At 47.1% G+C, this 26,151-nt stretch overlaps 1 protein-coding gene across 1 annotated transcript in view; it reads right to left on the bottom strand.

The window, feature by feature from the left end:
• The window catches only part of LOC119390968 (focadhesin), a 395,558-nt gene that overhangs the window by 182,663 nt on the left and 186,744 nt on the right, over positions 1-26,151 (bottom strand). The window contains exons 17-19 of the mRNA XM_037658681.2: positions 17,771-17,959; positions 15,509-15,609; positions 6,234-6,385 (exon numbers count right to left, since the gene is read on the bottom strand). Coding sequence (XP_037514609.1) covers positions 6,234-6,385; positions 15,509-15,609; positions 17,771-17,959 — 442 coding nt within the window. The remainder of the gene's footprint in view (positions 1-6,233; positions 6,386-15,508; positions 15,610-17,770; positions 17,960-26,151) is intronic.

Below are 26,151 nucleotides of genomic sequence, written 5' to 3'. Positions count from 1 at the left end.
GCACGCTCTGTCGCGCACGAACCGTCGGTGTCAGGCTTTCATGCCGTCGTTCGAAATCGGCGACGTGCGCTTAGTTAAGCGCTCGTTCGTGACAAACATCGTGCACAAGTCCACTTTCGTAGAGGCCCGCGCCTTTCCTGCAGCTGCCAGTGCAGAATTAGTTGTCTGGCACACGCACGAAGAGGAAATAGCAGCCGCGAACTTCATTCATCTCCTCACAGCAAAGCTGTGCAAAGCGCTGTCGTCTGCTCGGCTTCCCGCACGTACTGTCGGCGGCGCCCGCTAGGTGGCTATCAGTGGTGCCTCTATAGGCGGTGCACAAGGCGTATACTCAGAAGTCTGGTGTCTGTATTGGGTCCAGTTTTGCCCCGATATTAAGCGAAATTTATTTGAGCAGAGTGGACAGGGAAATTGAACCCGACCTAACGGATATTGCTGTAAGAATATTTAGGTATGTTGACGATTACCTTGTTCTCGTAGATTCCTGTCGATGTGTTGGGGCTAGAGTGGACGCTCTGAAACTTTTCAAGGAGAAAGGGTTTGGTCTAAACTTCACTTTTGAGGTTCCCAAAGAGGGTGCTATGCAGTTTCTTGATTTGGTCATTCGGTTCGGTGGCTCCCATGTTTGCTGGATTTATTCACCACGTTCCGAAAAGCCAATTTTGGATTTTCGTTCCAGCCATTCTAAGCTAGTGAAAAACGGGGTGGCTGTTTCTTGTTTGACCGCAGCCTTAAAGAAAACATGCCCACACCTTCTTGCGGAAAGCTTCAACAGGCAGGTGGGGCGGCTTAGGGAGGCCCGCTTCCCTGGGCCTGTTTTGGCCCGCCTTTGTGAAAAGATTTTGCGCAACCTGAAGTCCGAGCGAAAAGGTTCAACCCCTGTTGCGAGTGATCCGGATAAGAATGCACTGGTCAGCATCCCCTACCTGCATGGTGTCTCCCACCACCTCAAGAAGGTTGGTGCGAAGTACGGAGTACACGTGGTATTTTCCGCGAGGAATAAGTTGGGCAGGATTTGCGGGGCTGTCGAAAGAGAGGTGGAAGGTGCGTCTCCAAAGTGGTTTGAGTGCGGGGTCAAACACAGGGACGGCCTATCAGAATGTTGCAAAGGTGTGGTATATTCTGTTTCTCTCTCCTGTGGAAACAGTTATATCGGGCAGACCGGCCGCTGTCTTAATCAGAGATTGAATGACCACAGGTTATCGATGAAAGGACAGCCTTCTACAAATCTGTCTTTACACTGTCGCGATTGCAAGTGCAGCCCGCTTTTCCTACCTATCGATACCAAACTATCGATAGTGTAAACAAACTATCGATAGTACTACTATCGATAAACTATCGATAGTCGAATCAGTAGCACCATTGGTAATATTACTAGCCATGTTACTACCACGCGTGTTTATTGCTTTGTTTTGATGTATTCGGGTCTCACCCACAGTCTGGTATCAGCGTTTGAAGTAGACTGCGCCGCAATGTTTGAGAAGCTTTGCGATTGTCTGATATTTTAAGATTACGCGCCGGACGCAAATATTCAAGTTCATTCGAGAGCTTACGCGAGCACCAGCGATAACGCTGGAAGGTTTGATGACTGATGTATAAAAGACGAAGCGATCCACCGATTATCAGATTACTCGACGGCCGGCGGCTGTTCTCGCCGCAATCAGTGCGCAGCGTGTATCGCTTGTATTCTGAGGTTTGATTTTCTGGGCACAAGTTCAACCAAATAAAGAGCTTCGTATTTCCCAGTCTTGCTGCAGGATTCTTCACCGTCACAACCACGTGACAAACTATCCATCTTGGTGAGAATAATGATGCTGTTGCTGGCTGGCCAAATTGCCGAAATATTCGCGATAGCCTATTATCAGCTTCGCTTAATTTATGAGCAAATTTTTGGCGAGAGAAATTATTTGCGCAGTCAAAATGGTGGCATATGTCCATCAATAAATTAATATTTAAAAGCAACCAGTTACATCTTACAATTAACAAACTTAGTTCTTGATAACTTTTTTTATTTTGAAATTGCCAAATGCAATATAAAACTGAAGCCGCGCAGTTCCACCCCGTGTAACGGCTTCCTTTCCGCCACAGCTGAATAGTTTTACTTTATGACCATATGTCAGCGAAGCACTCTGGTGAAGAACACAAGCATGTCACCTTTCTTGCCCTTCGGCCTGCTCCTCCGGCTCCACTATGTACCACGCGTGCGGGGAACCGAATATATTCTGCAATGAGTTCGCGCTGTTGATCTTAAACTATCGATAGTACCGTATTTATTCGAATATAGGTCGACCTTTTTTTCTCAAAAATGTTGCCCATAATCAGCTATCGACCTATATTCGTGACCAAAGAATCTCGACCTATATTCGCGATCAAAGCGACCAAAAGCACCGCACCTATGGCGTTCAACTGCCGCGCCTGCTGTTCTTCAAGCAGTTCCTGCTACATACGCACATTATATACCATAAAATCTGGTATAAAAACCGTACTCGTTCGCCTTTTCCGACTAAGTAACTAAGAAAAAAAAGTTATTTGTGCAATAGCTGCACACCGCCTTTTCAAAGCCCCCGCGAAATGCAGCCGCTCCGCCATGTTTGCGCTGGAACCCGTGATTTCCCTAGGTAGGCCGTGAAGTCCCTAGCCCCCTAGCCGTGCTGCCTGCCGACGCGCAGCCGCACTGGCACTGGCCTAAGGCCTCACTCTTTGTTTGTTGTTCGATCTGACGTGACGGTTCGCATTTGCAAATGCGCGGTTGGACGGTGTCACGTCGGTAGAGCTACACAGCTGACTTCAAGCGTCAAGTGATACTTTTTGCCGAGAATTCCAGCAATTGTGCCGCTCAGCGTGAGTTCGACGTAAAAGTTGATTAGGGGTTGGCGGAAGCAGCGGGACCGACTGTTCGCGTGCAATGGATAGCGTCGTGCTTTTCGCGGCCCAGCAACTGGCAGGCATGACGCTCTTGAAAAAGAACTGAGGCTCCGGGCGTCAAGGAGGCCCTGCAGAAGGCCAACAGACCTGGTCGTCATACCGCTAGGTATGACGTCCCGGCTACATTAAGGACCGGGTGGCGAAGAGTTACAAAGAGTGGCTTGAAGGAGGATGCTGCAATGACACCGACGGGACGCCGCGAGAAGGGCTTTCCTCAATGAAGTTGCGACGTGGGTGAAAGACGCGCGGAAAGACTTGCCAGCGGAAATTATCGTGACTGGCTTTAAAAAGTGCTGCATTTCCAACGCAATCGATGGCAGCGAAGTCGACGTCATTTGGGATGCCGAGGATGCCTGCGAAGAATCCGACAACCTTCCTTGCACATCTGACGAACATGACACTCCCGGCAGCGACTAGGGCGCTAAGTTAATTGTAAATAAAGGTGTGCTATGTTTCAATTTTCCTGTTTCTAAAAAACATGGGTCGACCTATTTTCGAATATATTTTTTTTTATTTCTCGTAGAGCGCTATAAGTAGGGGTCGACCTATATTCGTGCCCGACCTATTTTCGAATAAATACGGTACTTACTATCGATAGCACTATTGATAGTACCTTTTACTATCGATAGTTCGATAGTGACTCAGCTATCGATATTATCGATAGTACCATCGATAGTTCTGCATCACTAGCGTCCAGACCAGCAGAAAACAGCTGCCATCGCCGCTTTCCCGCCGCCCACCCACAAGAAGGCCGTGCGCCGATTTCTCGGCGTGTGCGCCTATTACAGACGCTTTGTCAAAGACTTTTCACAGATCGCCGAGCCACTAACGCAGCTCACGAAGACCGACGTCGAATTCAGGTGGCAAACAGCGCAAGTCGAAGCATTTCATGAACTGAAACGACGCCTGCAGACACCTCCGATACTTGCGCATTTCGACGAATACGCCGATACGGAGATTCACACCGATGCAAGCAGCGTAGGACTCGGCGCCGTCCTTGTGCAGCGGACGGACGGACTGGAAAGGGTTATCAGTTATGCTAGCCGGTCGCTGTCTAAGGCAGAGGCCAACTATTCCACAACAGAAAAGGAGCGCCTCGCCATCATCTGGGCTACGTCGAAGTTTCGCCCCTACCTCTACGGCAGGCCCTTCAAAGTTGTGAGCGACCATCACGTCTTGTGTTGGCTAGCTAACTTGAAGGACCCTTCAGGTCGCCTCGCACGGTGGAGCCTAAGACTTCAAGAATTCGACATTACCGTCGTGTACAAGTCCGGAAGAAAACACTCCGACGCCGACTGCTTGTCTCGTGCCCCCCGTCGACCCACCACCGCCCGACGACCAGGATGATGACAGCTTCTTGAGAGCCATAACTGCCGACGACTTCGCTGAACGACAGCGAGCCGACCTGGAACTGAAGGGTCTAGTGGAATACCTGGAGGGCAGGACCATCGTTGTCCCAAAAGTATTCAGGCGAGGATTGGCATCATTTTCCTTGAAAAACAACGTCCTCGTAAAGAAGAACTTCACTCCAGCCCGAGCCAGCTACCTTATCGTTGTACCTTCGGGACTGCGACCAGAAATTTTGCATGCCCTGCACGATGACCCAACGGCTGGACACCTCGGACTTTCCCGAACGCTCGCACGAGTACAAGAAAAGTACTACTGGCCGCGCCTTGCCGCCGACGTCACTCGCTACGTAAGGACGTGCCGAGACTGTCAGCGACGGAAAACACCGCCCACAAGACCAGCAGGCTTCCTTCAGTCGATCGAGCCTCCTCGGCGACCATTCCAGCAGATCGGAATAGACCTCCTGGGGCCGTTCCCAATGTCGACTAGCGGGAATAAATGGATCGTCGTGGCTACCGACTACCTCACCCGCTACGCCGAAACAAAAGCCCTGCCCAAAGGCAGTGCCGCTGAGGTAACCAAGTTCTTTGTTGAGAGCATCGTCCTTGAACACGGTGCCCCAGAGGTTCTCATCACCGACAGAGGTACGGCGTTTACGGCTCACCTAACTCAGGCGATCTTGGAATACAGCCACACAAGCCACCCCCGGACCACCGCGTACCACCCACAGACCAACGGCCTGACCGAGCGTCTAAATATGACCATCGCCGACATGCTGGCCATGTACGTCGACATTGAACACAAGACGTGGGACGCCATCCTTACATACGTGACCTTCGCGTACAACACGACCGTACAAGAAACGACGCAGATGACGCCGTACAAGTTGGTCTACGGACGGAGCCTGGCAACGACGCTCGACACCACGTTACCAAACGTGACCGACGAGGAAAACATCGACGTGACCACCTACTTGCAGCGCGCCGAAGAAGCACGACAGCTCGCCCACCTACGGATCAAGAACCAGCAGACGACTGACAGCCGCCGCTACAACCTTCGACGACGCCACATGGAATACCAACCAGGTGACCGTGTATGGGTATGGACGCCAATATGCCGACGGGGACTTAGTGAGAAGCTCCTTCGACGATACTTCGGACCGCACAGGGTACTTCGACGTATCGGCACACTCGACTACGAGGTTGTCCCTGACGGCCTTACGAACTCTCAGCGGCGCCGTGCGCGAGCTGAAGTCGTCCATGTCGTGTGCCTCAAGCCATATTACGCGCATTAGTGAATCTGAGGACTGTACTTGTGCTTATTGTTTATTGTACTTTCTTGCTTTATTTTTTGTATTTATTGTTGCATGCATTGGCCACCCCCCGTGTTCTGTTTTAAGCATCGGGACGATGCTTTTTCAGAGGGGGGATTGCCACGCGCGTTTCTTATTAACGCTTTTGCTGTATTCGGTTTTCGCCCACAAAGACTGTCAGCAACACTCAGCGCAAACCGCGCCTCGTTGTTCGAGAAGCTTCACGATTATTGTAGACCGTTTTGTTAAGATTTCACGCAAGACGTGAACACTCGAGCTTATTCTGGAGCTTGCACGACAACCAGCGATAACGCTGGAATATTTGACGGCACATGTATAAATGCAGACGCGCTTCATCGCTTGTCAGTTGATCGACGGTCGACGCTCTGTCCGCCGCTATCAATGTATTGCTGTAGTTTGACTTTCAGTTTCTCGGCCACAAGTTCGGCCAAATAAAAAGTTTCATCTCGGACGTGTTCACTGCTGCCTTCGTCGACGTCACGACCACGTGACGATATGATTAAACTTAAAGACTATCCGCTTCTATGATGCTGTTTACCATAAGCAAGGCATCTTCGCAGAATAAGTAACATAAACTATGAAAGAATGCATTCAATTGGTTGTAACTGAAAGCAGCAGCAGCACTCACCAGAGCCAGGAGGTGGCCTCAGCCTCAGCCTCGTCTTTGAGCTCACGCCGGCGGGCCTCCTCAGCTGCACGGAAGGCACGCCGCACCCAGGCACCCCATGCTGGAGTGACAGCCAGGCATCGCGCCCAGTCAGCCCCATCCACTGGTACGTCCTGCACACCCCAGCACACAAGGAAGTGGTACTTGAAAAGTAAAGCACCGAAAGTGAAGAAATGCATTACGCAACAGTACCACGAAAGGTTCATTTGTTTTAATGGCCCTTCATATAAAACATTTGTTTCCTAATTTAATTAATGATCACAGGTTATATGCGCAAAGACACCACACATGGCAAATCACATTTAATAAGCACAAATACCTACCTTTGAAAACCCTTGCACAACACCAAAGAAACAGCCATCGGTCAAATTTTGCCAAGACACAGTCGACGTCAGATTGCAAGTGGTCCCTAGATCTTGAACATGCTTCACCTCATCACACCCCGGTATTGCGGCAATGCTGCCTTTCAAGCTCCGTTACGGTCGAACTTTGCCAAGACACAGTCAATGTCCGATAGGAAGTGGTCCCTAGGTTTTCAATATGCTTCACCTCATCACACCCCGGTATTAAGGCAAAGCTGCCTTTCAAGCTCTGCTACAGTCGCAAATGTACTAATGCAAGAAAACGCTGGTTCCAACATGGAGATGAAAGATGTGGCAGAGGTGGGGGCTCAATTAATGCTGTCTTGGACCTGAAATTTGGGCAGGAAGTCCAAAAAATCGGAAACCGAAGCTTTTTAGCATCCAAAATTTCAGATGTTCTTGTATATCTACATCTACGAGGCAGATTTGGAACTCCGGACTTGAAGGGAGCACACCCTTGTCTGCCACATCAGTTGGGCTTCCACAGAAGTTGAAAGAGGAGGAGAGGTTGAGGAAATGGCATCTTTGCCTGTCATGTGTAAAGTGTTGTCGGCAACACTTTGGTTGCACCAAATCATGTACATAAATACAATTCGGGCTCTACATTGCCTCATTCTTGATAAAACAACTATGAAACACCACCCCGCCAGTGCTTCATCAAACTAGAGAAAAGAAACGCTTTCATGTTGCTATCTCATAAGAATATGCTTAGGAATCTTCTCTAACTGCAATTTCGCTTAGAAGTAGTCGAAAAATATTCTAGAAATATTCGAGAAGTATTAGAAAAATATTCGATTCAATTTGCACTCACATGTCAATATTCGAATTCGCTTCGCACCCAAAATTTTGCTATTCGCACAGCTCTACTACTACTACTAATAATATCTGAGGTTTAACGCCCCAAAACCACGATATGATTATGAGAGACACCGTAGTGGAGGGCTCCGGAAATTTCGACCCCCTGGGGTTCTTTAACGTGCACCTAAATCTAAGTACACGGGCCTCAAACATTTTTGCCTCCATCGAAAATGCAGCCCCCGAAGCATTAGTACTAAGCGCAACAACCTCTTGTCTGTCTTAAGTGTGATCTGGACTGTTCAGGAAATCACCAGACTCACTCAGACTCACGACTCGATCTGAGTCTGAGTGAGTCGGCTCATGAGTCCGTTAGTGTATAATTAGCTTTTTTCAATCAGAATGTCCACACCACACACTTAACTGCCAATATCTCGCATAATCGGTGCTCTACGATATGCATTTTGATCTCGTACCTTCACAAACAAGTTATCAGTGACTGAAATCCAGTAAGGACATTTTTATTGAAAGATATGACTCACACGAGATAGTTTCATCAAGAACTTCATTTGAAAAGTTTTGCGAGGGGGGAGGGGAGGTTAAGGCACGCCTCTGATCAATAAATATTGAGCTGACGTATGAATGCTAGTGCTTTGAAGTATCTGTGAGTAGAAGTGAGTATCAACGTGAGTCATCATAAGGCTGGTAGTAATGCTGAAGTTGAGTAGTTATCACCATAGGTCGGCAAAAAAATTTAGAGCTTACTCAGACTTACTCAGGAAATATATTTTGTGCTTAGGGCTCACTCGGACTCTGACTCACCAAAATTTTCCTCAACCGGACTCACTCGGACTGAGACTACTAAAATTTGTCTCAACCGAACTCACCCGGACTCAAACTCACCAACATATTACTCACCCAGACTCACTCAGACTCGCAGCTCGATCCGAGTCTGAGTGAGTCGACACATAAGTGAGTTTGCGGACCTATGAGCAGCAGCAGTGGTGTATCAACAGTGCGAAAATAGCAAGAGCAAAGCACACGCAGAAGTACGCGACGCCAAAACTACCATTGAGACGCGCAGCTCGGCGCAAACGGAACTTTTGAACCACGCACGCCGTTCCTCATGGCAAAGACAAGAAGTTATTTTTTCCACGAATGAAACAGAAACAAATAAGCAGCAATTTATTACGTCTTGTGATTCATGGAAGGTTCTTTTTTTATTGCAACTAGTTTGATTACCTGTGATTAATTGTACACGGGACTCTTGACGTCATCAGGATCATTTCCAAAATGTCCCACTCGTGGCACACAGCGTGTCCTACATTTACCTTAATTTCTCGATTAGTAGACCACTGCTGTTGATACTATTGATGTTTTAGACATTCTCACACATTGGTCTTTCACTATGACATAAATTGTTATTTGCCTTTAGTGCCCCTTTAAATTCATTTCGAAGTGAATTCGAATACTGTAATATTCGTTCGAATATTTGAACTGCTCGAATATTCGCATAAGCCTAGTCATGACCCAACTAACCTGCACAATATTTTTTAAAATTGAAACAAGGGATGTGCAAATGTTATTCTTTTTGGTTCAAAGGGAAGTGGAAGCAACTTGGAATACATCTTCGTAGGAAGCACAAAACCACACACTAGGACAGCAGTGAAGAAAGACACTATACAAGCGTCTTTTTTCCTTGCTTTCTTCCTTGCTAGGTGCTTGTGTAGTGTCCTTCTACCTTGCTGTCCCTGTGTGTAGTCTTGCGCTTCCTACGAAGATGGATCTGTACCAATTAGCCCAGTCTACTTGTTTATTAACTTTGAATAGTAGCAGGGTTTGACTTTCATTAGAATGCAAGTGATAACCTGTAAAATATGTTACGTCTTAAAATTTACTATACGTAAGCATATAAGCTGATGTAACGAGCTTTTAAACTTAAAAAATGATGAATCGATGTGAGGGTAACTTGTTCATTTAACCTTGAAATGAGGCTTCGCGGCAGTGCTGATTTCCCCTGGATAGGTGTATTCACGGCATAGCACCCCTCCCCTGCAGTGAAACCACCTTTACAGGGGGTTACATGTGGTTTATATATTCGTGGTTATATATATATATGTCTATTCGTTCATTTTTCGAAATTTAGAATAATTTAAATTTGTTTCGAAGCGAATTCGAATACTTTAATATTGGTTCGAATATTCGAAGTGCTCGAATATTCGCACATGCCTAGTTTTATGTCGTTGCAGTGAATTGCCACGATTCCATGTTAGAATAAAGATCTGCGCTCACTCTTATTCAACTTCAGCACCTTGAGTTTTTTTAGCATGTTCTTTCCATTTGTCCTCAATGTTCTTTGAGCCAGCATTTTTACAGCCAAGAACTGATGTGGTGACGAATACTACTTGTCTCTATGTATAGTGCACCCATCAGATGTTTGATTTCTAAGAAGTAAATCACAACAACCTCACAACACAACATTGAAGTCATTGCCCTTGACTTCATGTCTTGACCAGTATATGCTGAAAATTTCTGGCAGTATCCGCTAGAAGACTCACAAAGTTTATAAAACATTATGCCAAAACGAGCCCGCTTCCTTGGGCTACATAAGGCAGCTGTCCACGGAACTTAACGAGGCTTTCATCGATGTTCTCCTGAGGAGAGTAGGCACTCTCCAGATGCTCTTAGCACATACCGTATATTACCGATTATAAGTCGACGCCCCAACTTGCAACCCCTTCTAGGGGAAAGAAAAGTTGACTCTGAACACAGCCTCATGCTGCGGCCACCACACCAATAAGTTTTTCAGTAGAGGGAGTGATGCAAAGAAACATTTATTTCCTGTGAAACACTGCTTACGACTCGTCGTTGCTTGAGAGAAGGATGCAGTCATGGTCATTGCCATCGTGTGAGCCACTGCTGCTGCTCGTTGTCGGAACGGGTGCTGGTGGTACTGAGATGCCGCGCATGGAAAACGCCGCGCGGACTATGTCGGTTGGCAGTCCATACCAGGCATTGTTGACAGTACGTGCTTTTGCTTCAATATCATCGTAGCAAACACTCAGGCTGTTGCTTCTCTGGTCGTGAACCCAATCTCGATCCAACGGCAGGGTATCGTCCAGACTTCGGTCCGCGAAAGGAACGGTGTGTAGCAGCGCACGCAAAGATCTTGGCCCTTTGTTTTCGTCATTCCCTCACGCACTTTTCCGAAACATCAAACTTGCGCCCTGCTTCAACGTTGCTTTCCGACTCTGTGTAGACGATCGCTTGCCTCTTGAAAGCAGCGCTGTACTTTTGCCAGCATACCGGTGGCATCTTTGCGTCCGTTTGGCGGCGTCGCAAATCGCGCACACCACTGCTCGCAAGCGAACCGAAATGCAGAAATGGCGAACAGGCGTGAGTGCAAAAACACGCGAACACGCTTGTGGGCGCATGTGAATGGTCATGTGGTTTAGTTCCCCGCAAATTGTTGCCAGCCCACACGGACACTGCCAGCTTTTCTGTGGAACGCCAATGGTTTGTCAACGAATCGTTTCTATTGTATGAAAACAAAACTGCAGGGCGCATTGCAAGGTAAATTCCTGATTATTCATAGAGCATCGTCGCCCTCTATCAAAGGTTTGAAATGCTGTTTTTGAGACCATGTTTATCAAGCAGTTCGCATTAATGCCGCGCAACAGTGATTTTTAAACGTACTCCGTAGTTTCGCCTCGCGCGGTTTCGCTATAGTTTCGCGATTGTCGTGGCAAATCGCAAAAATGTCCGGCTCCGGAAGCAGCGGAAATAGCAGGAAATCCAAGGACGACGACCTTTCGTCGGACCCCACAGATAAGTCGACTTTACGATACCGTGTATAGGTCGACCCCCAAATTTTGGAAGGTCATTTTATGAAAAAAACGTCGACTTATAATCGGCAGTATACGGTAATCTAAGGGAGCTGGTGAAGCCCGACTTGGGTGGTTGTCTCCTCTGCAGTGCAAAAATGTAGGTCTCTTGATAGCTGGCAGAAACCATTTCCTTGGCAACACTGATCCAAAAAGAAGTGCTCCTAGTAGACCAGTAGACCCATAAGTAGACCAGTAGACCCATAAGTAGACACTGCGAAATGTACACTTTGAGTTCTTTCGGCGTTGTTGCAAACCAAGTTGGGTCTGACGCAGATTCCCGCTTCTGTGACGCATATGCATTGGTGTATTCAGACACAGATTCCCATAATTCTTGCTTTTTCAATACATTCAGTCATTCAAGAGGTCAGCTGTTCACAGCCAGGGCCGAGCTAACTCCTCTTTCAACCCTGGTGACCCAGAGTAAAACAGTTTCCTCACTTTCTCGAAAACATCGCTTGCATTCCATGTCCATTCAGAAAGAAAGCATAGCGCAAAAAACACAGCATACAGAGGGTGTCAAAGAGTGTGAGACGATCACACCAGCGCAATGTTTGCGCTGGTGTCATAGTCTATGTCTATGTGCTGTATTTTTTGCGCAATCCTTTCTTCCTGAAAGAATGCATCAACTAGACTATAAACATATGCTACTACATTCCATGTCCAGTCATTTGCCTTAAATTGCTTTGATGTGGGAGCCCATGGGGCGTCGTCTTCTTCTGAATCCGAGTTGTCACTACTGTTTGTCTCCTTCAGAGGAAGAAAGCTCAGAGAAGGTGCTGTCATGAAAGACATTCTCATTTCCTTCACTCTCAAAGAGGGTGTCCAATACTTCACGCTCGAAGAGAGCACGCCATGCACTGGGCACCACCATTCCTTCTGCCACACCACCAAAGTGCCTTTAACCAATACAGGTAACTACTGCCATCTACCGGTAATGTATACAAGACTCCTTAGATAAGCCAACAAGTGCTGCCATTCATTATTAGCTCTAGGAAGCATTAATTACGGAAGCCCAGCAATTCGCCAGATTTGGCAAGACTGCCACTGTAGGAGTGCCCATCGATTTGCTGGCTTTGATGGCGAATGGTTAAACCATTCCTTCTTTTCTTGCGATTAAAGGGGCCATGACACTCAATTTTTTATCATAATCTCTGTTATGTGGGTTAAGCCTTGTGCATTCACAAACTGACAAAATTGTAATGAATTTGGCCGTGCGCTTAAATTATAATTGAATAATTGGGAAGTACAGGCGTGCTTGTGAGCCGTGACATAACAAGCTGCTTGCTGTGCAAGAGTCTGCATTCCGGCACAGGGTTTTGTTCTGAGCTCAGCTGCGTGCGCGATCGAGCCATTTCAGTTTCGTTCAGCTTGGCACCGAAACTGAACGATGTGCAGCGGCCCAAACATTGGTAGAAGACGATAGTTCCGCTACACGCAGCACATGACGTCACACGCGCCATAGCTAAATGGCGGTTGCTTGTGGTGGGTGGGGTTTATAGCCAGTGACTTCTGGGGGCTTATTTCGCACCGAAATTTTCTTTAGAGTCCATTTTTCATATACATACATTCAGAATAGACCTCCTACCTCTATTTTTTGTCGAAAACTAGGGGTATGTGAATACTCAAACTTTCGAATATTTTTAGAATAGTGTTTGCTATTCGATTCGATTTGCATCAGAATTTTACTCGGTATTCGAACTTCCGTAAAATAAATGTAACAAGTTATAATAACAGAAAATAACTATAACGACGATAAATCTGCGTGCCGCGTGTGGCATGCTTGGTCTTGCGTTTTGGGGCGCCGAAGTACGAAACTGGAAGCTGCTTCCGCCAGTGCTCCGAGTGGTCACTGCGTAACGAGCCTGGTCGGGGGGTGTGCTGCCGATGGGTAAATCCACAGTTCCAAGGAACCAGCGGGCGATGAGATTCGTTGCTTGCGACAAAACACATTGTGGCTTCTTCGCTTTTGCATGTCCGCTAGCGCGATGTTCTTGCCCACAAAGTTCGGATTTGTCTGGTACTTCGGCGCCGTGAGCGGAGTTAGGCCTAGCCACGACTCCGAGCAATAAGCTCGGTCACGATGTGCGTGGCCACGGTACCCGATGTTTCAAAGTACATCACGCTCGATCATGAGTACAAAGGGTGGTCCAGCGATGGTCTTCGTAAGAGGTGCGAAAGTGCTGACAAGCAGAACTGTCAGTCCGAGACGCACGTCTGTGATGTTCGTGACGAGCACGGTGTTCTATCCTAATCTGATACTTGAGCTTCTGCTTCGCAGCTTCCAAACTAAAGCATAATTATATTCTAAATGATCGTCGACCCGTGAACACAGAACGAGTGCGAATGCATCACTAAGTAGCACGATTTTAGATCTGTGACCTCGCGATGCACAAGCAGCAGACGACGCTCTCCCAAAGCGAGCATCGGACCAATGGCGAGGCGTGCTGGAGCAACATGGCGGACGCAGCCAATCAGAGGCCTCCAAACGAACTTCAAACATTTGCGTTTTGTAAGCTAGTTGCTGAATGGAAGACCTAGCTGAAGCGGGAAATTTGAAGGCGGAGAAGTGCACTTTCTGACGAGCCCAAAATGGCAGCACCCGGTTGCGCCGTTGCAGAGCTATAATTTTTTTAAAAATGCAGTTTGTTGTTTTTGCGATTTCTGCAATAATTTTCGCCACCTCGGAAAGCACAAATTTTTTACCGCACTCCTACATTAGTTATGATAGTGAACACATTTTGGAATCAGTAAAAGGGCTACAGAAACTGAAAATGTGATTTTCAAATAATCAATTTTTTGTTATTTTTCGCGATATGAAAGCCGCATCCCCCCTTAGAAATAAATCCGTTCTTTGACTGTGTTTGTGACTTGCAATTGTTCCTGTCTCGTAAGAATATGCTTAGATATTCTCTGCAACTTCTTTCTGTAATTTCGCTTCAGTATTTGAAAAAAATTCGAGAAATATTTGACTCGATTCGCACTCAAACTTTATTATTTGAATTCGCTTCGGACCCAAAATTTTGCTATTCGCACAGCTCTACCGAAATCTGCAAAATGCTTGCTGACTGCGTCATGGCCCCTTTCAAAAACAGTACGTAATCAATGGCATGTGCCCAGTGCCCAAACTGGTATTGACGAACTGCTTTAACTGCCGTTCCCTCAGCACACCAGCCCTATACAGTTCCTATTAGATAATGAAATATGCAGAAGCATAATGTGGTAGAAAAATGTTTACACACAAACAGTAGTGTTCGAAGTATTATAACAAAGCTTTTGTACCGGAGCACATCGGTGTCAGCTCTGTGCCAGCGTGAAAGAAGACGTTGACGTTCGTGTGGTTCGTGCTTGCCGGGTTTCTGTCTGAACCAGCTTGGCTGTCTCACGCCTCCTACAGAATAATAACAAGTGTTTGTGGGAGAACACGCTTGTTGCATTTGGTGGAGTCGCTGGGTAGTCCCCTTCCGCGCCCTGGAGCTCCGCAGCCGTACGCTACCATCCGATTCCAGAATGACTGAGCGCGTCGATCCCTCGCAAGCCTCTTCCACCCCACCGTCGGTCATGTGCTCTGGTGTATTTCGTCTGCGCGACCCTCCAGTCTACAGCGGCACTGAAGACCGTGATGTCGAGGACTGGCTGGCAGACTATGAACGTGCCAGCGCGATTAACAAGTGGGATGACCCTGCGAAGCTGACTCACATCATCTTCTACTTGACTGACTTGGCTCTGGGTCCCGTCCACCACTCCCGGACTTTCTACCAAGCTTTCGTCGAAATACCACGGCCCATACCGTGTGGTGCAACAAACATCACCCGTCAACTATGACATCGAGCCGATCGACCCACCATCCGACCACCGCTGCCGAGGGCGTGAAACAGTTCACGTATCACGGCTAAAGCCGTGCTACGACCCTCCTGTCGTGTCATCTCCTTAGGTCGCCAGGATGGCTCCTTTTTGCGCGGAGAGTAATTGTACCGGAGCACATCGGTGTCAGCTCTGTGCCAGCGTGAAAGAAGACGTTGACGTTCGTGTGGTTCGTGCTTGCCGGGTTTCTGTCTGAACCAGCTTGGCTGTCTCACGCCTTCTACAGAATAATAACAAGTGTTTGTGGGAGAACACGCTTGTTGCATTTTAAAAGAGCAGATGTGAGTTGGGCACATGAAATTGGCACAGCCAACCTGAGAAGGCCACACACCTGAAGCAGGGAGGGCAGCAAGCGCATGTAGCCTTCATGTAGAGTGGAGCCAGGTTTCGCTCTCGATGTGGCAGGAGGCTCATATGTCAGCAATGTGCCCACTGCATACGAGGCAAGAAAAACGCATGTTTTCATAAAAACATTAACAAATCTGGCTCTAGAAAACATGCATGCACAGCTTAGGGAAAAGAATATAACAGTGCCACCGAAGGTTCCTTTCCCCGTCGACAAGCGGCACCCAGACTGTGAGGCTTCTGTTGTATCTAGCTATAGGTTACGCAATTTAACTCAACAATAAGCTGAAAAAAAAAACAATATCTGCAAAAGCTATCTCATATTTCTACAAGGCTGCTACAAATATTCAGTATCTCCAAAAGTTAAACTGTGTATTATGCTACATTCCAAGAATAACAGCAGAAACAGGATCACTGAAATACGATATGACCAAGTCCTCTTGTTGGGTTCGTATCACTGAGCTTCTACTGTATAGACAGTTCGGAAGTGCCATAAGTTACCTCCAGTGAACATGTTTCAAGAACTAAGAGGAGCTTAAGTCACGGAGGCTTTGTGTTGGTGTCATGTTTACTGCATCTGTGACCACTTTCTGGGCATAAAATTACCACGGCCCACGTGATGCATCATGCCAATTTTGTGACTTCCCAATCCACAATGTGACACACTTGCTGTGGACTTGTACAGGCCTGCATTTAAGCCGTCTTCTCCACCTCCGTACAACGGGCCTCGGACCTGGGTGACCACCTGACCTTGACCGCTGGATTCACGGACCATTCCACCGCTTACTGTTGAACTTCATACACGAAGCAAATTTGTATGTGTATTTATGACAACGCATAGTACTATGCCTAAAGGCACAGCTTTCAAAATAAAAAAATAAAGACATATTTGAGCTAAACCTCAATGCTTCTGTCGAACTTTAATTTCACAAAATTATTCTACAGTTTAGTTACTGCTGCCAAATGTGTCAAGTCTAACAATACTGTCACGTGGCTGTTACAGTCAAGAAGAAGGAAGTCAGGCAGTTAAAGACAAAATGCTTTCTGGGCAACTTGTGCCCAGAAAGTCAAGTAACACTCAAAATACTAGGATAGCAGTGAGTATGGTCGGTGATCGTCAAATAATCTAATTGTCGCTGGAATGTGTCATCTTTCATGCGTAAGTGATCGAACATTCCGGCGTCATCACTGGTGCTCGTGTTAGCTCTAGAATAAACTCGACTGCTCGTGTAATGCACGCAATCTTATCAGAATTGTCTAATACAACTGAGAAGCTTCTCAAACATTGCTAGCACGGACTGTGCCGAGCAGTGGTAACAGTTTACGTTGGTGAAGCTCGATCATATAAAACTAAAGAAATCAGCAAGTGTCGGCAATACAGAATGATAGGCCAGCTGGTGCTGCATATGTTTAGGCTTAGTGCAAAGAAACCCGAGGAGACAGCGCTACTCCGAGTTAAAAAATTCAGCAACTCTTCTTTCGTGACCAAAGAAAGGCACGAACCCACCCGAGAGCAGTCTGCTCTTGTGTATTCACACAAGAGCAGTCCTGTGATGGCTGCAAACAAATAGCAACGGAAGCGACACTGGCCACTTTCGTTCTCTGTGACCTCGTGTGTGCATTGTTTCTTTGCATTAAACATGTCAAGTCATTTCCTTGTGCAGAGTGCTCAACAGAATGCAGATTTCATATTAAAACCATATTTGGAAATATGACAAATTGCTGCAGCAAATTGTTAGTCAAACCACTCTTCAAGCAAAATGCAAACCTGTCCTTGTTATGCTAGACAAAGCTTCACACGGTAGCCCGAATATGAATCCGCGGCAGGTGATCACCCTCTCCCGGATGCACACTCAAGAAAGTACCGTAAAGTCCCGAGCAAGTGCCTCCCCCGTGCGGTGAAAGATAATCCCACCCACAAGATTTGGAGGGGGGGCCCTTGCTCGATCATGCATCAAAATTCAAGGTAGCAGCGGAAGAGCCAGGCGTACTTTCAATGAGATGCTTTATTGAATACACATGCATTCACTGTCGTAGGTTCACCCTCGTTGGGCAAATAAAAACAGCCAATGAAACGGTGAAAATGGCAGGAGGGGAGAGGAGGCGCTGGCTTGGTCGTTGGTGCATATTTAAAATCTTCCCAAAAAGGGAGGGGGGCGCTTGCTGAGGTAGAAGCACTTGCTCGTGATTTTACGTTACGTCTATCTGTAAAACTGAATCTGCAGCCGAGTGTAGCACGTGCACTGACCGGCGAGGCTTCCCTGGATGGCTGGGAAACGGTTGGCCTCGTACAAGGTGCACAGTTGGGCTCCGATGCTGGTGCGCGCAGATGCCTCACTGCTGCTGGCAGACGGGGCCACGCGGGATGTCGTGTACACCGAGCGCGGAAGCTGCGACACCTCGTGCTTTACCAGCGATGACAGCAGCTGCCCGTAGTCTGCACCAGCAAAACACCAGCTTCACTTGGATTACACCAAGCAGCATCACATTTTGTCAAGAGCATTAATTGAAGCGTTCAAGCCAAGAACTCATTGCTGGGGCAGTTGATGCACCTTAATGAACACTGAAAGAATAAGTGCTAAAAATTGACGAGCACAAAAAGGAGAACAGACAAAGGACTGGCGCTACTAACAACTGTTTATTTTCGTCACACCCACCGAGTTTAAATACATATAATCATGGTGTTGCGCGTGCGCAACATCGCATTGGAAACATGGAGCCAAAAAATCAAGTATAATACAAAAAACTAATATGCGATAACACCTGCCGTATAACAAGGTGCAAGTTACAGCTGCGCATGTCAAAAGGAGCCTCGCAGAAATTCAAATTCGGAAGCATGGCAAGGATACCGAAGCCTTACCTATACGTACGTGCACCGACATTCTTTTTGACAAACAACGCTTCTAAAGCGAGCCGAGATGACGTGCGCTTGCTTTTGCCCAGTATTCTAGTGCCTCGGAAAACTGGTGCGAACGATTTTCCGAGGCACTAGAATACTGGACAAATGCAATCCTGGAAAATCGGTTCGCACCGATAGCCAACTAGCCCAACAGTCTGTTCTGCTAATGCACCTGACAGGGTGAAGTGTGCAAAGACATGCACACACGATCGTAGCGTAAAAAAGGAAAAGAATAACCCTTTAGAAGGCACCTCTAAGGTTGTAAGACTTGCTTTGGCCGAGATCAGTAACCCCGAGAGACACGTCTTTTTGGAAACTGTGTGTATGTCTCTTCTATGGGAGTTCATGAGCAGCGGTCGTGCCCCTGGCTGCAGTAACAAAAATCAGCACGAGTGACTTTCATTCTCTGTAGAATAATTATATCTTGCTCCTTCCATTCTTCAAAAGCTTCTTCTTCAGTCATATATCGAAAATATCTCGTTCAGATATCACACCTCAACCTGTGTTCAGTGAATGGCGAGGAGTAATCGAGAAAGCTTGCACTAATGTGTTCACACCGCTCAAGCAAAAACTCACCGCTAAAGGCAAGCTGCTAAACCTAAGAGCTTCCTCAGTGCCAGAGGATGTGCATTCAGTGCTTCACGTGGGCCCCAGGTTCACCTTTGTGCCTCAAATGAACCCTACTGAAAAAAATTGTGTTTGCTCAGTCTGTTTCTAGATGGGCGGAAGATGAATTGCATCTAAAGTGCACAGTTGAGTGTGTCGATGCCCTAACTAAAGCAGATGGTCCTGTGAGGAACTTCTCTTTTGTTTATCCGCTGGCTAAGTTTCTAGTAGAAAGGAATTTGAGACCTATTGTCGCAGATAAGTAAGGGTTTTTTTGTGATTCTGGATAGTGGCACGTATTCCGATAAGGCACGTTATGCAATAGAAAAAACTTGCCCCACTTCCACCAGGTGTGAAATCTGCAGAAACAGCAAAGCTGTGGTTCTCCTGTGCTTCCCTTGTGATTTTGTGTGGGTGTCTGTGATTAACTTATTAGTAGAGATGCATGGGAAAGGACGTGTGGCAGCTCCCGCTCCTGCTACGGTCCCTTGGTAATGGACGAAGCTACAGCTTCGTCCATGCTATCTATGGCTGTATCAAGGAACATGTTTTGGCAAGACACCCTTTCCCATTTCACTGTGGGGCTACAGCTTCGTCCACGACCGAGGCAGTTACGCCATCTATGGCTGTATCAAGGAATATGTTTTGGCAGGACGCTTTTCCTTCTTCATGTGGTGCATCAGTTTTAACTCCACATTTAGTATGTAATGCAGCAATGTGGCTGATGCTGCTTGAAGAACAGTGGTCGCAACAGTGGAACTCCATCAGCTTGGTACTTTTGCTAGCTTTGATCCTGAATGTAGGTCGATAGCTCATGGGTGGCATTTCAGAGAAAAAAAGGTCTGCCTATATTCGAATAAATACGGTAACTCAAGACAATGAGAAGCTTCTTTTCAGGAGTCATAGTGGGATTTCTGTTGAATCTGTTGAATCATTCGATGAATTGTTCGCTTTTTATCTGAATTCTACTCTTGCTCGTTGGCGAGGGCAGAACCTAATCCAGCAATCAGGAGACTGCATAGGCTTATGTGTAACACCTGTTTTGTGTGAAATATTTTTTGCAAAAATTCGATCACTGTGTGACAGATGCCTCAAAGGAACTGCGAAGCATATTTTGTGCTATGTAGATGGCTATTTAGAGGTGGTATGTTCCGCTGCATGAATCTGTTTTTTACCTGTGAGGTTCCAAAACATGACTCCCTACAGTTTCTTGACCTTAAATTTTGGTTCGAAGGTTCTCGTATTTGCTGGTGTTATGAACCACAACCAATAAGACCAATTCTTAACTTTGGATCAGAACATTTAAATGTAATAAAAAGGGGCACAGCTCTCACCAGCTTAAGATCTGTGGTGGAAAAATTGTGCCAACGTTTGCTGGGCTCCTCTTTCCCGAAGCAATAGCACAACTAGAAAAAGCAGGTTTCCCTTATAATATTTTCCTGGCTGTTTGTGATAAGTTGATTAAAGTTTTAAAAGGACATGGTAAGGCCAGTGCTGATGTCAAAGAAAGGAAAAAGCCACACCTCCCCGAAGAGGATCGTGAGGAAATGCGAATGCATTTGGGTGCACCCGATGAGTGTGCGATTAATTAATGAAGAGAGACGAGAGTGTACACGTAAGCATTATTTATTCATACGTCAGCACCTGTTCGTGTTATCGTTGTACCTGACGGCCACAATCACCGCCTTGTGGTCGCTGAAGTGCACGGTCAAAGGGTCTTTGAGAAGCATACGCGTGGCACAGTTTCGCATAAAGACCAGATCAATGCAACTCCCGTGAATAGTAGTGGGGCACGTGTTGTCGGAGGCGGCAGAGAGACAATGCATAGAGTGCTTGGTCTGCATGTACTCCACCAGCCACTCGCCACTCTTCTTGCGCACGTCAACGTTGAAGTCGCCGACCAAGACAATGGGATCAGAGGGTTTGGAGCAGACACGCACACTTTCCATAGCCGCGTCCAGCTTCGCGGCAACGGTGTCCCGAGCGAGGTTGGGCGCGAGGTACACGGTCACCACAAAGACTCTGTCTCCGGTGTAGGCAAGGTTGTACAAGTCCTTGTACGGAGACGCGTCACGAACGGGAGACGTAGCAACGGCGTGCGATATCAGTTCCCGTACTCGCATCGCGGAACTCGCTCCGCGATGCGAGCGCCCTCACCGGGTACACTCCTCCTTTCCCTTACCCTCCGCTGCTCCGCGATGCGAGCGCCCTCACCGGGTACACTCCTCCTCTCCCTTACCCTCCGCTGCTCCGCGATGCGAGCGCCATCATACGCCCGCGCGCTCCTCCTCCCCCTTACCCTCCGCCGCTCACCACCTGCTCCGGTTGCTAGGCGCGGCGCAGCTGTTGCTAGGGGCGAGGAGGAGCGCGCACGGAGAGATCTGTGCGCACGCCGACCAGGGACGCACGACAACCCCCGACTAAGAAATGCATTCGCATTTAAAAGAGCTTCACAGCAATTCCTTATGTACATAAAGTCGCACACAAGCTAAAAGATGATGGTTCCTGCTATGCAGTCAATGTTGTTTTCAAGGCTCCCAACAAATTAGCCAAAATCTGCATACTCATTGTAAAAAGAAGAAAGCAGAGAGCAAAGCTACTGCTCTTGATAAAACGCACAGTGAACCATATAAATAAGAATGTTGCATGTGCAAGAAGTTCTTTATCACTGTCCACTGTCCTGTGGTCATTGTCATATATTTTTATATTGGACAAACAGGCTGCTGTGTTAATAAACGGAAATGGCCATGTGAACACTATATGTCTTTACAGAATGATTCCCCTTCTTATTTGGCACCCCACTGCACCTTGTGTGATTGTACACTCAGTTTTTCTGACACCATGGTTTTGTTTAAACATTATGACCCGTTCACACGAGAAGTAGAGCTGTGCGAATAGCAAAATTTTGGGTGTGAACCGAATTCGAATATTGAAGTGTGAGTGCGAATCGAATCGAATATTTTTCGAATATTTCTCGAATATTTCTAGAATATTTTTCGAATACTTCAAAGTGAAATTGCAGAAAAAAAAAGTTAGACAGGATTCCTAAGCATATTCTTATGAGATAGCAACATGAAAGTGTTTCTTTTCGCTAGGTTGATGAAGCACTGGCGGGGTGGTGTTTCATAGTTGTCTTATCAAGAATGAGGCAATGTAGAGGCCGAATTGTATTTATGGACATGATGTGGTGCAACCAAAGTCTTGCCGACAACACTTTACACGTGATAGGCATAGATGCCATTTCCACAGCCTCTCCTCCTCTTTCAACTTCTGTGGAAGCCCAACTGATGTGGCGGACAAGGGTGTGCTCCCTTCAAGTCCAGAGTTCCAAATCTGCCTCGTAGACGTCGATATATAAGAACATCTGAAATTTTAAATGCTAAAAATCTTCGGCTTCTGGTTTTTCGGACTTCCTGCACAAATTTCAGGTCCAACACAGAATTAATTGAGGCCCCACCTCTGCCACATCTTACATCTCCATGTTGGAACCAGCGTTTTCTTGAGTTGATACATTTGCGACCGCAGCAGAGCTTGAAAGGCAGCTTTGCCGCCATACCGGGGTGTGGTCAGGTGAAGCATACTAAAAATCTAGGGACCACTTCCAATCGGACGTTGACCGTCTCTTGGCAAAGTTCGACCGTAACGGAGCTTGAAAGACAGCTTTGCCGCAATACCGTGGTGTGATGAGGTGAAGCATATCGAAAATCTAGGAACCGCTTTCAATGGGACGTTGTCTCTTGGCAAAGTTCGACCGTAACGGAGCTTAAAAGGCAGCTTTGCCGCAATACGAGAGTGTAATGAGGTGATGCATATTGAAAATTTGAAGGGGTCATTTTCAATCGGCGTTGACTGTATTTGTTTTTGGGAAGTTCGAACAGTTCGAATAGTAAAGTTCCAGTGAATAGGAAACACTATTCGAAAAATATTCGAAATTTCAAATATTTGCACACCCCTAACGAGAAGTATTAGAAGCTTTTTATATTTGCAAGTCCAACGATTCTAGTGTTAGCTAACTCCAGGGCTGGGCAAAGATACTTCGAAATTGTATATACGATACAAGATACCCACGCAAGAAGTATTTGAAATACACATACAATAAACGGCAGCGCACACCGGGTTAAGACAGATGCACAAAAGAGCGCTGGTGTCGTCCTTTTTTCGTGTTTTGTGTATCTGTCTTAACCCGGTGTGTGCTGCCGTTTATCGTGAATATGACCAACCAACTAGCCCACAAGTATATTTTAAACAGATACAAAATACTTCCACAATTATTGTACCCAATACGATACTTCCCAATCGTATCTTAAGATATTTCGATACATTTGCAAGTTTGTTATTTAGATGTATATATTGTAGCAGCAAACGCTCATGCACAACAATGTTTGCTTGAAAATTTGTGAACTACGACCAACTGCGTTTGATTTTAATGAAATGCCTGTTAGTATCTCAAAAGTTCTGCCTTTCTCACTCACAGTACGTTAGTTTTATTCTGAAACAACTTACTGGAATTGCTTTGGCTGCCTAACATGGCAGTTCTTCATAGGCTGCACTGTCAGTTGTTTTTCCTTGTCACACTTCTATTTGATGGGTGTCGCTTCTCTACTTGCCGACCACCTATAGTGGGTTTCCACCTGCTTACAAGAACGACAGTAACAAAGCATCCGTATGATGGCCCAAGTACTGCTGTACAGTTTAACATTGTCCGTAAACATATTACCATTCTTGCAATACCGGTGTTGAAAATGGAAGACGATGACGGTCTCAGACCACGCGCCTACTATCATCAGTACAAGGAGTGGGCATTAAAGGGGGAAGAAGAAGGCAGCCATGCCATCGGTCTCTGTTCTTTATATTTGGTGCCGTGAAACCCGGGACTACGACTCCGGCTTGAACTGAGACCAAGATGGCGACTCATGGATTGATGAGGCAGTGTCCGTAGCCTGGAGGTTCGCGAGGCGGGAGCCCTTACGAAGACTTCTGCTTTGGTCTGCCCTTGCCCTTCAGGACAACGGCTCGAGGTTCGCAAGGCTAGGATGACCACATAGAAAGGAGAATCACATCCTGTCAGCCCAGCACTCGGAGCTGCCTACGGTATGTCTGCCCATCTACTAGATACAGTATAGACCGCTTATAACGTAAGTCGCCGGAGTCGCGAATATCCGCACTATAAGCGGTACCGCACTATAACCAAAACAACCTTCTACAAAGGCTGCACTTGCGCAAAACGTGTTGAGCATGTAGCCTCGCGTGTCCGATAATCGACATATGCGATTTGGGGCGCTTACAACCACTTAAATGTCCGAATGTTCAAAAATTAACCGCCAAAGACCTGCATTGCCAACGAAATGAACACGGGGGAAAAAAGCAAACAAAACAAAGTGCCATCGCGGAAATTCGCCGACTACGTTTCAGGCCACCTCGAGGTATGCGCATTACACAGAAACCATGTCGAATCGCGACCGAAATTTCACGTGCTGAGCGGTACCGATCGTTCGATTTCACGGGCGCGCACGCGATGTCCAAGACATTGCAATCGAATCCGGAACCACAATTCGAGAGTTGCATGTGCCAACCATGCCCTCGTTTTCATTAACTATATGATTCTCTTCCCTTCAAGTGCAGCCATCGCAAAAAGTTTCGTTGATTCCGCACCAAACCGCAACTTTTATCGCCCGCGACCGCTACCGAAAAGCAACCAACGCTGATTAGGCCTAGCGTGCCGTTCAGCATGTTGTCGTGGGAAGTTTGTCCAAGACAACATGAAGATCGGACGTCGAAAAGATCGCACTCAAGCACTAACTTAAGAACAGCGCGCGTGATACGAAGTTTGTGTTCGCGGCCGGGAGATCGACGGCGACAAAAGCCCGCCAAGCTCGTTTAAGTCCGCGCACTGGCAGAAAAGGCGAAAGCTCGCGTGATGAAGCCGCAAAACTTTTCAATTTGCGGACGAGGTCGCAAACGCGATATCTGTAGCAAGTGTGATAACGACGACGCTTTTCCCGACAGGAAACTTACTTTAAAGCGCACTTGATGAGGACGCGATCGTACGTTCCACGCGTAACGCGCTGCCGGCAAGCGGCCGCGGAGCCTTGCCGCCTTGCCGCCGCCGGTGCAAAGGCTACTCCGTCGTCTAGGCAACCACCATCCTTCCCCACTCGGCGAGCCCGCACAGCGCTGCCGCAGTCGTTTTCCTCCCTCCGCCCCTCGTTCGTTCACTGTGCGTGCCCTCGCCCTTCATAACGACCTCGTCGCTGCCTCCCCAGCGGCGTACCTCCTTTGAGAACCGCACTCGCTACCGCGTTTGTCAGAAATATTTTCCCGCAACCGCATTATAAACGGTATTTCATCTTGGGGGACGGCACAATAAGCGGTATGCGTATACATGCGGTTCTATGGGAGGGTGAACGGGAGTCGAAAAAGACCGCATTATAACCGGTCCTGCACTATATGCGGTTACGTTATAAGTGGTCTGCACTGTAATGCCTTACAGACGTGTAGCTGGTGCCTCGCTTCTCCGCAGAATGACAAATATTGGCTTAGTAGGTGCTTTCCAACTTCACAAAAATTGTGATTTATGGCGTAGTGGGTACCTTTCTAGTGTACTTGTATTGTAGCCCCAAGAGAGCTTAACGGGCTCTAGAAACGCCGCTCTTCCAGCTTTCGCTGTGACTGTGCTGCGGTTTCAGTGCAGGCCTGGCATTTCTTTGCCTTCACGTTGTGCAACTGCGCTTTAATGTGGTGACATTTTTTGTACACATCACCATGCTACAAAAAACATGGAAAATGGCATGAAACAATACACTTACTGTTTTGCGCTGGTTAGCACAAAAGGTTATGTTTATGCAAGAAAGGCAGAAACAAAAAAAAAAGGGGGGGGGGACTTTTTTCGAGGTGCCTGATGACAATGAGACAAGGCATGGCAGTGGCCCAGTGATTAAAACCTGACTTCCTTCACAGGGGGGGCCCTCCAGTGCACATGGGCTGCTGTTGTAGTTTGCATTGTTTACTACTGTAGTTTGCAGGCGGAGCTTAGGGAGCACTGCAATTACGGTGCGCAAGCAGGCATGTCACGTGGTATCTTTTTGTATTTCGCTGGCATTTGCAGTTAGCGAAGAAAACACTAA

Source organism: Rhipicephalus sanguineus, chromosome 4 (assembly GCF_013339695.2).
Source record: "Rhipicephalus sanguineus isolate Rsan-2018 chromosome 4, BIME_Rsan_1.4, whole genome shotgun sequence".
In the NCBI taxonomy this organism is placed as follows: Eukaryota; Metazoa; Arthropoda; class Arachnida; order Ixodida; family Ixodidae; genus Rhipicephalus; species Rhipicephalus sanguineus.
Note: the sequence above shows the minus strand (reverse complement) of the source record. Positions and strands in the feature narration are given on the sequence as shown.